Genomic DNA, 12,841 nt, shown 5'->3' with positions numbered 1-12,841 from the left:
CTGTACATTGGGGTTTACCCCGGTAGACGAGAGGGTAGCCTCCCTCCGCCTTAGGGTGGGGGGACGGGTCCTGACTGTTGTTTGTGCTTATGCACCGAACGGCAGTTCAGAGTACCCACCCTTTTTGGAGTCCCTGGAGGAGGCACTAGAGAGTGCTCCTCCGGGAGACTCCCTCGTCCTGCTGGGGGACTTCAATGCTCACGTGGGCAATGACAGTGAGACCTGGAGGGGCGTGATTGGGAGGAACGGCCCCCCCGATCTGAATCAGAGTGGTGTTTTGTTGTTGGACTTCTGTGCTCGTCACGGATTGTCCATAACGAACACCATGTTCAGGCATAAGGGTGTCCATATGTGCACTTGGCACCAGGACACCCTAGGCCGCAGCTCGATGATCGACTTTGTAGTCGTATCATCGGACTTGCGGCCGTATGTCCTGGACACTCGGGTGAAGAGAGGGGCGGAGCTGTCAACTGATCACCACCTGGTGGTGAGTTGGCTCCGCTGGTGGGGGAGGAAGCCGGTCAGACCTGGCAGGCCCAAACGTATTGTGAGGGTCTGCTGGGAACGGCTGGCGGAATCCCCTGTAAGGAGGAGTTTCAACTCCCACCTCCGGCAGAGCTTCAACCATGTCCCGGGGGAGGTGGGGGACATTGAGCCCGAATGGGCCATGTTCCGTGCCTCCATTGTTGAGGCGGCCGACCGGAGCTGTGGCCGCAAGGTGGTCGGTGCCTGTCGTGGCGGCAATCCCCGAACCCGCTGGTGGACCCCAGTGGTGAGGGAGGCCGTCAAGCTGAAGAAGGAGTCCTATCGGGCCTTTTTGGCCAGTGGGACTCTGGAAGCAGCTGATGGGTACCGACAGGCCAAGCGGAACGCAGCCTCGGCGGTTGCTGAGGCAAAAACTCGGGCTTGGGAGGAGTTCGGGGAGGCCATGGAGAACGATTTCCGGACGGCCTCGAGGAGATTCTGGTCCACCATCCGGCGGCTCAGGGGGGGGAAGCGGTGCATCGTCAACACCGTGTATGGTGAGGGCGGGGCTCTGCTGACTTCAACTAGGGACGTCGTGAGTCGGTGGGGGGAGTACTTCGAGGGCCTCCTCAATCCTACCGACACGCCTTCCGATGAGGAAGCAGAGTTGGGGAGCTCGGACGTGGGACCTCCCATTTCTGGGGCTGAGGTTGCCGAGGTGGTCAAAAAACTCCTCGGTGGCAAGGCCCCGGGGGTGGATGAGGTCCGTCCTGAGTTCCTCAAGGCTCTGGATGTTGTGGGGCTGTCTTGGTTGACACGCCTCTGCAGCATCGCGTGGACATCGGGGGCAGTGCCTCTGGACTGGCAGATCGGGGTGGTGGTCCCCCTCTTTAAAAAGGGGGACCGGAGGGTGTGTTCCAACTATAGGGGGATCACACTCCTCAGCCTCCCTGGTAAGGTCTTTTCGGGGGTACTGGAGAGGAGGATCCGCCGGATAGTCGAATCTCGGATTCAGGAGGTGCAGTGTGGTTTTCGTCCTGGCCGTGGAACAGTGGACCAGCTCTATACTCTCCGCAGGATCCTGGAGGGTGCATGGGAGTTCGCCCAACCGGTCTACATGTGTTTTGTGGACTTGGAGAAGGCGTTCGACCGTGTCCCTCGGGGACTCTTGTGGGGGGTGCTCCGGGAGTATGGAGTGCCGGACTCCTTGATATGGGCTGTTCGGTCTCTGTATGACCGGTGTCAGAGTTTGGTCCGCATTGCCGGCAGTAAGTCGGACATGTTTCCTGTGAGGGTTGGACTCCGTCAGGGCTGCCCTTTGTCACCGATTCTGTTCATAATTTTTATGGACAGAATTTCTAGGCGCAGCCAGGGCGTTGAGGGGGTCCGGTTTGGCGACCTCAGAATCGGGTCTCTGCTTTTTGCGGACGATTTGGTTCTGTTGGCGTCGTCAGGCCGTGACCTTCAGCTCTCACTGGAGCGGTTCGCAGCCGAGTGTGAAGCGGCTGGGATGACCATCAGCACCTCCAAATCTGAGACCATGGTCTTCAGCCGGAAAAGGGTGGAATGCTCTCTTCGGGTCGGGAATGAGATCCTTCCCCAAGTGGAGGAGTTCAAGTATCTCGGGGTCTTGTTCACGAGTGAGGGACGAATGGAACAGGAGATTGACAGACGGATTGGTGCGGCGTCTGCAGTGATGCGGGCTCTGCACCGGCCCGTCGTGGTGAAGAAGGAGCTGAGCCAGAAGGCGAAGCTCTCGATTTACCGGTCAATCTATGTTCCTACCCTCACCTATGGTCACGAGCTGTGGGTAGTGACCGAAAGAACGAGATCGCGAATACAAGCGGCCGAAATGAGTTTCCTCCGCAGGGTGTCTGGGCTCTCCCTTAGAGATAGGGTGAGAAGCTCGGTCATCCGGGAGGGGCTCGGAGTAGAACCGCTGCTCCTCCGCATCGAGAGGAGTCAGATGAGGTGGCTCGGGCATCTGGTGAGAATGCCTCCTGGACGCCTCCCCGGTGAGGTGTTCCGGGCCCGTCCCACTGGGAGGAGGCCCCGGGGAAGACCCAGGACACGTTGGAGAGACTATGTCTCTCGGCTGGCCTGGGAACGCCTCGGGGTCCCCCCAGAAGAGCTGGAGGAAGTGGCCGGGGACAGGGACGTCTGGGTCTCTTTGCTCAAGCTGCTGCCCCCGCGACCCGATCCCCGGACCAGCGGAAGATGATGGATGGATGGATGGATGGATGTTGCCGTCTCCCAGTCTTCTCTCGGTCGCCTTCAGCTGTGCAGAACGCTGCTGCCCGTCTTTTAACCAACACCAACAGACGTGTGCACATCACTCCTGTTCTTAACTCCCTCCATTGGCTTCTTGTCCTTTATAGAACTGATTTGAAACTTTTAATGTTTGTTTTTAAAGCTCTTAACGGCCTCGCCCCATCATATTTATCTGAGCTTTTAACAGTCCGCAATCCTGGTAGAGCTCTGAGGTCAACAAATCAATTTTTGCTGGAAGTGCCCAGGTCAGAATACAAACACTGGGGTGACCGAGCCTTTTCCGTCGCTGCCCCCAGGCTCTGGAATAAGCTCCCCGTTGAGCTGCGTCTTATTTCCGACCTGGGCCTCTTCATATCTAGGCTAAGAACCTACTTATTTAGGATGGCTTTTAATACCCAGTAGTATGATGACACTTTTATCTTATTCGATTTTGTTGTATTTTATTGCTTTCACTGTTCTTTTGTTTTTATTCATTTTTACTTATTCTTCTCTTTATTTATTACCTGCTGTAAAGCACTTTGGTACATCATAATGATTGTCTGTAAAGGGCTGTATGAATAAAATACATTTACATTTACATTTAATGTCAGTTTTAAAGTGACAGCAGAGATTTTCTGTATATTCTTATTGCTGGAATGTCTTGGGAACAACATATTTGTTTGGACTGGAGTTTTTAACTTTGAAAATCAATCATCCATCCGTCTATCCATCCATCCATTTTCTATACCTGCTTAATCCGTCGGTCGGGTCGCGGGGGGGGGCCGGAGCCTATCTCAGCGGTCATCGGGCGAGAGGCGAAAATCAATCATAAAAAGTCTTATTTTCAAGTATGCTACAAATTGTAGCATACTTGAAATGAGGCTAAATGAAAAAGCAAACTTTTTCATTTTGCGGGCCTCCAGATTTAGCAAGTTTCTATTTTTTTGGGGCAGGACAGTCGGCCAGTCTTAGAAAGTCCCCTGTGGGTTTTTACAGAGGCTAGAAAATAGTGCTTAGCATTACAGGTCAAATGCTCGATTGACCAGTGTAACAAGGGAAATGGAAGTGAAATCAATTGGAAAACAAACTTTTAAAAGTCTGAGGCAGCAAAAGCTCAAATGTATCTGCAGTAGCAGGTCAGACTGCAAACCAAGTTAGAAAACAGTGCTGACCAGGCCAGGTGGAAACTCATAAATCCACTCAGCATTTCAGCCTACGATTCAAATCAACTACATATATTCAAATTCATACACTTTATACTTGAAATCTGTAAGAATAATCACAACTCAGGAATTCAATCAAATTAATTTAGGGATTTGATTCCATTTAATATCTCAGGGAATTCAAATACAAGATGTTTGAATGCGACTGCATGTAATTCTTACTTTAAAATTCCCGACACCACATTAGCGTTCAGATGGTCCATCTATAAAACTGCACTAGTATCTCTTCTTACTGTGCACGGGTGACCAAACTAGTTTCCCAGCTGGGGGTTAGTTAACTCGTCTGTGTCTCGAACAGTGGGATAAAAGAAATAGCGCTGAGCTTAGATTTAGCCCACGATAAGTGCCTTAAATAAATAACACTGTAAATCTAAAAAGCCCAAAAAAATATTGATTGAAATTCCTCAATTTACTTTTATTATGCCAACGACAATCCAAAATATCTTGATAAATGTCTGAAAAAAGTGAAAGCTTCCGATCCTAAAACCCCTCCTGGAGTGGAAGTCTGGAAACAAAAGAGCTGTTATGTTGGAGAAGACAACCGATCACTCCCTTAACAAAACGCTGCCTTCAGTTAAGAAAAAGTTTCTCACCACTTAGGTTTGGAATTAGCATAATTTCACTGCAGACACTGCTCATTGTGCTCAACACAATTACAGCATAATTCAGCCCAACCCCGTTTTGTACTCTGTGGGAGCATGGAGGACGAGAAAACAATGACAAACAATGGATGTTGGTAAATTAGTAAGTCTTTTCTATTCTTGTTCTGCACACAGCATCCTGTTCTGTGTCCTGTACTCCCTCTGCTTTCTTTGCTTCCTCGTGGTCAACTGTTGTATGATATATTGCTCCACTTTTTCCTGCAGCTGCCATTAGATCTAGGGTCTAGAGTCTTTTGAACGTCAACTGTGATAAGTTACGTTTTGGATATGACATTAAACATTTTATGGAGTGAACAGTTAGTCTGAGGATCACAGTTACCATGAATGACAGTGTGGAAAGAAGAAACAATGTCTCGCTGGACCTTTGATGATTCACACAGTGACTGAAATGGAGAGAAACATAGGGGAATGCTGGGAGATGTAATTGACTGGCTTGGAGAAGCATGCAGCTCACTCGATAAAAAGGGCAGAACCCACCTTCTCCGCTCCCCGGGCCGGCCTCTGTAATTATCTCCATTAGAGAATTTAGCCCAAATACTGCACACAAAACCCAGAATTAGTGCCGCAAAAAGGTGGACAGAGAGAGGGACACCGGCCCAGACACAACCAGTCTGAACATCAACCCATAAAACAACAGACATGCACACTTAACAAGGTGCCAAAACAAAGAAAAAACATAAATCAAAAAGTAACAGAAGAATGAAAATGGTACAGAGCCCTTAAATGTTCGATCAGATGAATAATAACCAGTTTTTAATTAATATAGTCAAAATTGAGCTAATACTTTGTTGTGTATGCATCAGTGGCCTGAACCATGTAAATGATGCTTTACATTAAACAAGAACAATGGATGGAGTTGTTTCTTTAGAGGTTGTGCATGGTGCACTTTTTTCCACGGAGCAGCTTCTTTTAAGCACAAAACACAAAAAAATAGACAGCAGTGACATAAATAATTAGATCATCCATCTAGTTAAAACCGTGAATGATCTTAAAAAAGGGACGTAAACACTCAGCAACAAGAACCACTCAAGGAGCAAACGGCACGTGAGGGTCAAGAGGCAGGCGGGAGATTATTTCCATTCACTGCAGACAGATGTTTCTGTGAGCATCATTCAATGATTTCAATGTTACCACAACAATGCTGTAAGTATGTAAATGCAGATCAAAAACATCCTACTGGTAGTAGCGAGAAATGAATGTGCGGATATCACATCAGTAACGATTGTGGTCGCAGAAGAAATCTTAATTATAAATGTGTGCATCATAAGACTCCCAACAGTCACACACAGAGGAATGGTGGAGGAATAGAAGGGAAGGCAGATGTTTCCACGGCTATTAGGGGTGTATCTTCTATCTTAGTCCTACACTGAGAAGCAGGGTTTGAGAGAGGTAGAGGCCACTTTAAAAGGATAAAGTAAAGCCTAGTGAGGGGGTTAAAACAAACTATCACACCAGACGTAACATACCCGGGCTGTCGGGGGAATCTGAACAACAAAGACAAAACACATCATAATCAAAGGAAAAGAACATTTCTATGGCAGCTATTCCACATGGAGTGGAGCTATTGAGTTAGTTCGCCATGCTTCACCTGTTTCTTTTTCTCTCAGTTTAAGTGAAAATCCAGCCTCAACAGAGCTCATTATTATCCTCTTAAATCTTAACTATTAAATCATCTCAAACGCAAAACGTGCAAGACATGACAAAAACAATTCAAGTCTGTTTTTAAGTGGATTTTCCCGTTTCAGTTCTCGAGAGAAAAACACTAATTATTTCCTCAATATTCTCCTTTAAATAGTGCCATATATGTTTGGCAATCCAGAGGGAGGAAAGTCAAGCCGTAAAAACAGTTCTACAAACCTGCTTGTTCCATTTCCTCCTCAACATCAAAATTAAAATATTCTTTTACCCCAATAAATGATTTTTAAAACAAGAAAATTTAAAACAAAGAGAAGGACAAACAGTAAATCAATCAAGGGCATAAAAAAATGGTGTGTTTTTTACATTTCATTCAGTCTTCAGTATTTGTTTTATTTAGCTCGTGAAGGAAAAAAAAAATCAGAACTTAAAGGCATCTTAAACGTGATCACTCAAACAAAGACTGCCAATATGAAGCCAGTGATAAGAAAATAAATAAAATCCGTGTCGATAATGACACTAAAAGTATTTTACATCGACTTCCTTTTGTTGTGTCTTTATAAACAAACAAAAATAACCACACTGAACAGACATTAAGTTAACAAAAATAAAAAAGAAGAGATTTCATAGATTAGCTGTGCTCTCCTACCTTTCAGACTGGGGAACGGTGTTGATTTTTCTCTCGCTGCCTTGTTGGGAAGACTGAGATTCGACAGACTGAAACTGGTGCCATGGTTCTTGTAAAGATTACCTGTGGTGGGAGTAAGCATGTGATCAGCAAACAGCAACGTGACTTAAATGATGAAGCAATAACAAGGTATACAAGTTAACACTGATAATTCACATGTATTCTAGAGATATTTAATCTCATCAATATTAGGCTTTGGTAACGAGATGCAACTGACCCAGATGAAAAAAAAATAAACAAATCATTGATTTACGAAATTCAAGCATCTGAAACTCAAGTCTTCTTAAAATATATATGCCTGATATATCACTCAATAGTGTAAAATCTGATTTTACAATAGCCTGAAGCTTTGCATATTAGATGTGGCAGGGAAACAAAAAAAATATGAAAGGAACATCTCCATTACAAGCAGCTTTGTCAATGCGACTGCTGTGGATCAATGTTTTTATTACCCATAGACATTTATGTTAGCTTAAGTAGATCTGTTACACAGAAAGCAAACGCAATAGAATTGACTGTTTATTTAAGCCCAAATTAAACCATCTGTTATGGTCTAATTTCATCAAATGTTTTATTTTAGCAGAGAAAAAGAAACAGGCATCAGTCACATGATCTCTAATCTGATTTATTTATCCATTTATTTATTTATTGGCCAGCTGCAGAAAATGGAAAAAAAATAAATAAATATGCACACAACAGCATGCCAAGATGTTTTTCACATGAACAAAACTGGAAACTAGGTATAATTCTATAAAAAAAATAATAAAAAAATAAAAAACTCTTCTTTTGGTATCTTTTATAATGCAAGGGGTGCATGTAAAGTTAACGACTAAAACGAGCCATCAAACTTTAAAAGTGGATGAACTAAATATGACAAATAATATGAAATAAAAATTAAAAAGAAACCCTAGTTAAAGATTTGGCTGAAAATAATCCAAAATAAAAATGTTATCATCCTTACTGGCAAAGGACATAAGCCCTCCAAATCCATCATTGCTGCTGTTGGAAATGGTGGAGTTTGGCGAGCTGTTGCGAGAGTCTCCCTCTCCGTCGGACTCTCCCGGAAGCCTCAGGCTGCTGGGACGTAAAGGCCGCTGCACCCTGAACAAATCAAGAGGCCGAGACATTAACATGCAACACAGACGCTAAAATTAATCCACAAAACATGGAAGACTCTCAAGCATTCAAACAGCATAACATCACACCACCAAAGATTCAAGACCACCATGACGAGAACATTGCATGGCCGATCAGAAAGCCCATTTGAATGATGTTATCATTCAAGTGATGAACAAGTTTAACACACTTGTTGCCATTGAGGTTCTGGTTGAATCGAGGGGTGTATGATTCCACTTGCTCTTCTGCATCAGGGTCATCCTCTGAGGGGAAACCATACTGAGGCTCAAAGTATGGGTTGTCATACTCTTGCTTTTTGTTGGCTGGGTCCACCAGACCAGCATCAGCTGCAGGTCTGAGGAATGGCTGACTGCCCAACCCAGGTACAGGGTTCTGTAAAGCGGCACTTGCTGATGCTTCAATTTCAGGTGCTTCCACCTGCTCCTGAAATAATATGAACACGGATGAGTATAAACAGTAAAAATGCTTTAGTGTGCAGTTGACCTCTGAAATTGTATCAACAAAAACAAAAAGATGCTTTGTTTAAGCTATCCATCTAACCCAAGACATTTCGAGGTGAGAGTAAGCTTTACGATGACTGGAACGATAACACACATTGTTAACTCCCTGGATGATTGTGCTGGGACTTGAGCTTGCTGTTGTGCTGGAGCTTGAGCGGAGCGGTTGGCCATCAGACGGTTCGGCAGCTCCGTCCCCACTGGGCGGACCCTCTGTGCAATGACCTTCCCGCAAGTCTTGAAAGTCTTGAAACTCAACCTCACTGGGATCTCCCAGTGCAGCATGAGTAGGCGGATCCAAGCCTAAGACGAGGTAAGATTTTTATACAGAGAAAATGGTATGAACATGATAAATGTGCATCTTTCAAACGAAACAACAACTTACTTGGTGTGTCCCCCTGGATGTCACCTTGAATCATCTCACTCACCAGGTCTCCGAGAGAGGAATATGACGAACTGGAGTCATCGTATCCCTCACTGTCACTACCGCTGTGGCATATTACATTACTTTTTACCGACAGCAGACAATCAAATTTCATTGAATACTATTTTTTTTAAATAAAGCAAAAATCTAGATAGCAGGAATAATGTGAGAAGGATCAAATTTTGTCTCACCTGTCTGTGGGGTCAGACTGATTTCCCTCGTCCTCCATGGGGCCGGCCATAGCCTCAACCAGCTGAGAGCTTCCATCATAGACTCTGTAGACTACTGGCTGTAGTTGGTGTGCATACCACTTGGGCTTGTCTCCAATTAAAGATGGATCAAACACATCTAAAATAGAAGTGTACATAAGGACGATTGATTTTTAAATCAACAAAATTTTACGGAATGCACTTTCACAAAAACAGATTATTTGTTTTTTTAAATGAGTCTTACTGTTATGTATCCTCTGAAAGGCGAGGTTAGTGGGATTGAGAGCCCACTCTCCATAGAACTCTACTGCCTGAGTGTGAGAAAGTTTATCTGCAAACCCAGAGCGGCGTGGCCGAGAGGCAAGAAAAGATGACGACTGAAAAGCAACCACCGGTCGGGGAAAGAGACGCAAGGTGCGAGTGTGCATCTGGAAGCCCTGGAGGACATTTGGAGAGTTGAAGAACCGCACCATGGCAACCCTGCAAAACAAAGACGTTTTAGTTTAAAAATCTTTACCTTAAGAGTTGAATTTGACTTCAGCATTCTTGGAACCGTGGGTAAACAGTGTAGAGTCCTAACATTTAATGCAAACCGTTGAGGCAAAAAACTTGCCTGGTGGCTACATCCACAGAATCAACGTCATTGCCGTAAATAAGAGGGTTGAACTCTGTGGAGGACGGTGAAGCTTTATCACGCCCAGGTGGGAGTAGGGGCATCTCTTGGCCTTCATGGAACTTCTCCAGATTCAAAATGGGTTGGGTGTTCAGACTCATACTGGCCAAGGCCTAAAATGCAGCAGTGACATTGATTAAAATCATAGCAGTGGATCGAGAGACAAAAACACAGCTCTGTGATGGCCCACTCCCACGACTGGCATCAACATTTTGATTTTAAATGGGACATTTTAAGTGTTTTTCACTGAAAAGTTGTCATCAATTAAAGCCAAAGACACTTGATTTAGGAGAGAGCTTTTTATGGAAAGTCTTGTTTAATTCTAAAATTAATCTGAAAAGTTACTCAACGAAAAAAAATCTCATAAATAAAGGTTTCAACCTAACTTTTATAAATTTTCCATTTTACTTTACTTTTTATTATCTAAAGTATGTAAAGGATCATTTTTGAACATGTTGATGCCTGCGGTGGGTGTCCCATTTTGGAGAAAAGGAGCACAAGGGAGGTAAGGCACTATGCATGATTCGCTATAAGGGAACTGTTGCAGTCTCAGGAATTAATGTTTAGCTTAGCATAATGGAAGATTTAGTTGCTGGGTCTGGATGAATGTTACCTTGGTCAAAGAGATAAAAAGAGATAAAAAGAGATAAGCTTCATTTGGTATTAATTTGGTTACGAGAACACTCACTGATGCCAAGATAGATGCACGCACATTCAGTCATGCTCAAGCCAGAGCTAAGCAGTGTATTAAAAAACTGGTCCGCAACATTCTGTGACGCTGTTATGCATTTTGTTCAAGTCTGGAGAACAAGAGACAAGTAGTAGTGACAAGCAAAAATAATGTATGAGAGGATATCCGTGCAGGGGCATTACACATTCCACAGGAGGAGAAATAAGTAACCTTATTTTCAGAGGAGAAGATCTGCTTTTGGGTGATCACGGTCAACCTAACCAGACACTAGGAAGGGGATAAAAAAGATGCGAGGAGAACCACATGAAGGTCTGGGATGACAAATTCGTGACTGACACTGGAACAAGACATGACGGAAGGGTCCCACCCACGGCCCTTTCCCTTTCTTTTCTTTGTCTCCTTTCAGTAGTACTTCCCAATTTGTGTGTTTCTGCTGACAGCAAATAAGTGTATTTCGGAGTCATCCAAATGTGACTCAATCAGATTTAAGATCACGAGGAGAAGTGTTCCTTTTGGTGTGTTTGTGCATTGAAGGACAGGCGTTGGCCTTAATCATTTCCACTTAAAAAAATTTAATTCTACTAGAGTAAGGAGAAAAGAAAACGTGATGATTTGTGTCTGTTTTGGAAAAGTGAAAGAGAGCCAGGAGAGCAAGAGGATTCTTAGACTGAGAGAAAGTAAGAGAGAAAGAGACCGATGAAGACACGCAAGATGTTTCTTATGCTTATTATGATAGTGAGAAAAAGAATAAAAAACAGACTTCACCAACAGAGTCCAGCTTTTTGAAACACACATGACAGTCATCCATGGTGAGCAACTGGATAAAACCAGTGCTCACAATGGAGTGGCAATGACAGATACAGTACAAAACAGCAGATCTTTTCAGAAACAAAAAATACTTGAACACTTGAATGCCTAAAGAAAATAAAAATCCTATATTGATTACCAATTACTTAGGGAAATAAATAAGCTGTACTTAAATAAATCAGTCACTTGTAGGACCAATTTATCTTCGTAATGCTGAGTTCAGTTCAAGTATTTTCAGAGACTCACAGAAGCAGCATTCTGCTGTAGCATCACAGTCTTCACCAAATCCGTTAAACCACGTTAAACCATGTTTAACCACTGACATTTTCCATTCACAGATCAACATTGTGAGCTTGTTTCCAAATATACACAAAAACTTGTGAGGCTTTGCACACTCCTACAAACCAGCCTCCCCGTCACACACACACACACACACGCACACAAGGAAAGAGCTGCTAACCACACACTGCTAACAAACTGGCTCTGAATCAAGGCATATGAAAGCTAATAATGATTTTTAAAATAGCTAAATGTGAAGTGTGAGAAGAGGATAAAGGGGAAGGTTTCTTTTTGGCATTATTCAATGAGACATAACGAGGATCTATAAATTATTTATGAAGCTTTAAAAAAAGTCTTAAATCATCATAATCAAAAATGATTGTAAACTTCAGTGATGTCCTTTGCCGTTTAAACTAATGATTAAAATGTGAATGTTAGCTAATAAGTATGTCCGCCTTTTGAAGTCGCCAAGTTAACAAAAATGGATTTTAATTTGACTTTTTAATCCCCAATGTGTGGGCTTTAGTGTGAAAAAGAGAAATGCTGCGAACATTTCCTCCTGTGGTACCTCAAACAGGAGAGTTTAAGTACATAAAAATGAGGTGTTTCCGTGAGTCAGAACCAGATTATGGTGTCATGGTAATTAAACTGGGTTAGAGGGGGAAATTAGTTGCTACCAGTAACACTAAAATTTTTACTTGGGTCCTAGCATCAGATTTTACCTCCAAGAGCTAGAGCATGCAAAGAAACAGGGGGAAAAAAAAAGAAAAGAAGAAAAGAAGTAAAGATCATTTGTTAGTGCACTACAAAACCTGTTTTAAATGTTCTCACACTCATCGACAATACATACAACTCTGCTGATGAGGGAGGCACCTACTCTTCAAACAGCTGAAAGAGAATTTTTACATTTATACCCGTGTGATCAACTAGGAATCCTAGGAAACGTCCCACAGGCTTGAGCTGAACGCCGTTCGCCACCGTGCAGCAGAATCAGAAAAACTTTACCAGAAAAACAAGACAAATCGCACGCATTACCTGTTTTAGATGTTTCTTAAGCTCGCCTGCTTCAGGCTCTGGAAGAGGTGGCAGAATCTCTGCATTGGTAGGTGCTATAACCTGTGGGTAAAACAACACTCTAAATTTATATCTCTTAAGACCATATATTAATCAGATTTAAAACAAGACAACTTCATAAAAAAAA

General features: G+C 43.6%; 1 protein-coding gene across 12 annotated transcripts in view; it reads right to left on the bottom strand.

Annotated features, from left to right (window-relative positions):
* The window catches only part of madd (MAP-kinase activating death domain), a 49,049-nt gene that overhangs the window by 23,103 nt on the left and 13,105 nt on the right, over window positions 1-12,841 (bottom strand). For 7 of the 12 annotated variants that reach the window (XM_075466463.1, XM_075466446.1, XM_075466452.1 and 4 more), the window contains exons 7-15: window positions 12,676-12,756; window positions 9,804-9,976; window positions 9,435-9,670; window positions 9,173-9,329; window positions 8,943-9,046; window positions 8,655-8,860; window positions 8,230-8,483; window positions 7,885-8,024; window positions 6,885-6,986 (exon numbers count right to left, since the gene is read on the bottom strand). In XM_075466463.1, the coding sequence (XP_075322578.1) occupies window positions 6,885-6,986; window positions 7,885-8,024; window positions 8,230-8,483; window positions 8,655-8,860; window positions 8,943-9,046; window positions 9,173-9,329; window positions 9,435-9,670; window positions 9,804-9,976; window positions 12,676-12,756 (1,453 nt within the window). Of the gene's footprint in view, window positions 1-5,077; window positions 5,138-6,066; window positions 6,085-6,884; window positions 6,987-7,884; window positions 8,025-8,229; window positions 8,484-8,654; window positions 8,861-8,942; window positions 9,047-9,172; window positions 9,330-9,434; window positions 9,671-9,803; window positions 9,977-10,764; window positions 10,822-12,675; window positions 12,757-12,841 lie in introns of all 12 variants that reach the window. The other 5 variants (XM_075466425.1, XM_075466440.1, XM_075466406.1 and 2 more) reach the window with 4 other exon arrangements.

The sequence above is a fragment of the Odontesthes bonariensis genome, chromosome 1 (genome assembly GCF_027942865.1).
Source record: "Odontesthes bonariensis isolate fOdoBon6 chromosome 1, fOdoBon6.hap1, whole genome shotgun sequence".
Classification (NCBI taxonomy): Eukaryota; Metazoa; Chordata; class Actinopteri; order Atheriniformes; family Atherinopsidae; genus Odontesthes; species Odontesthes bonariensis.
The sequence above is the reverse complement of the archived record's forward strand: the minus strand, read 5'-3'. Positions and strand labels throughout refer to the sequence as shown.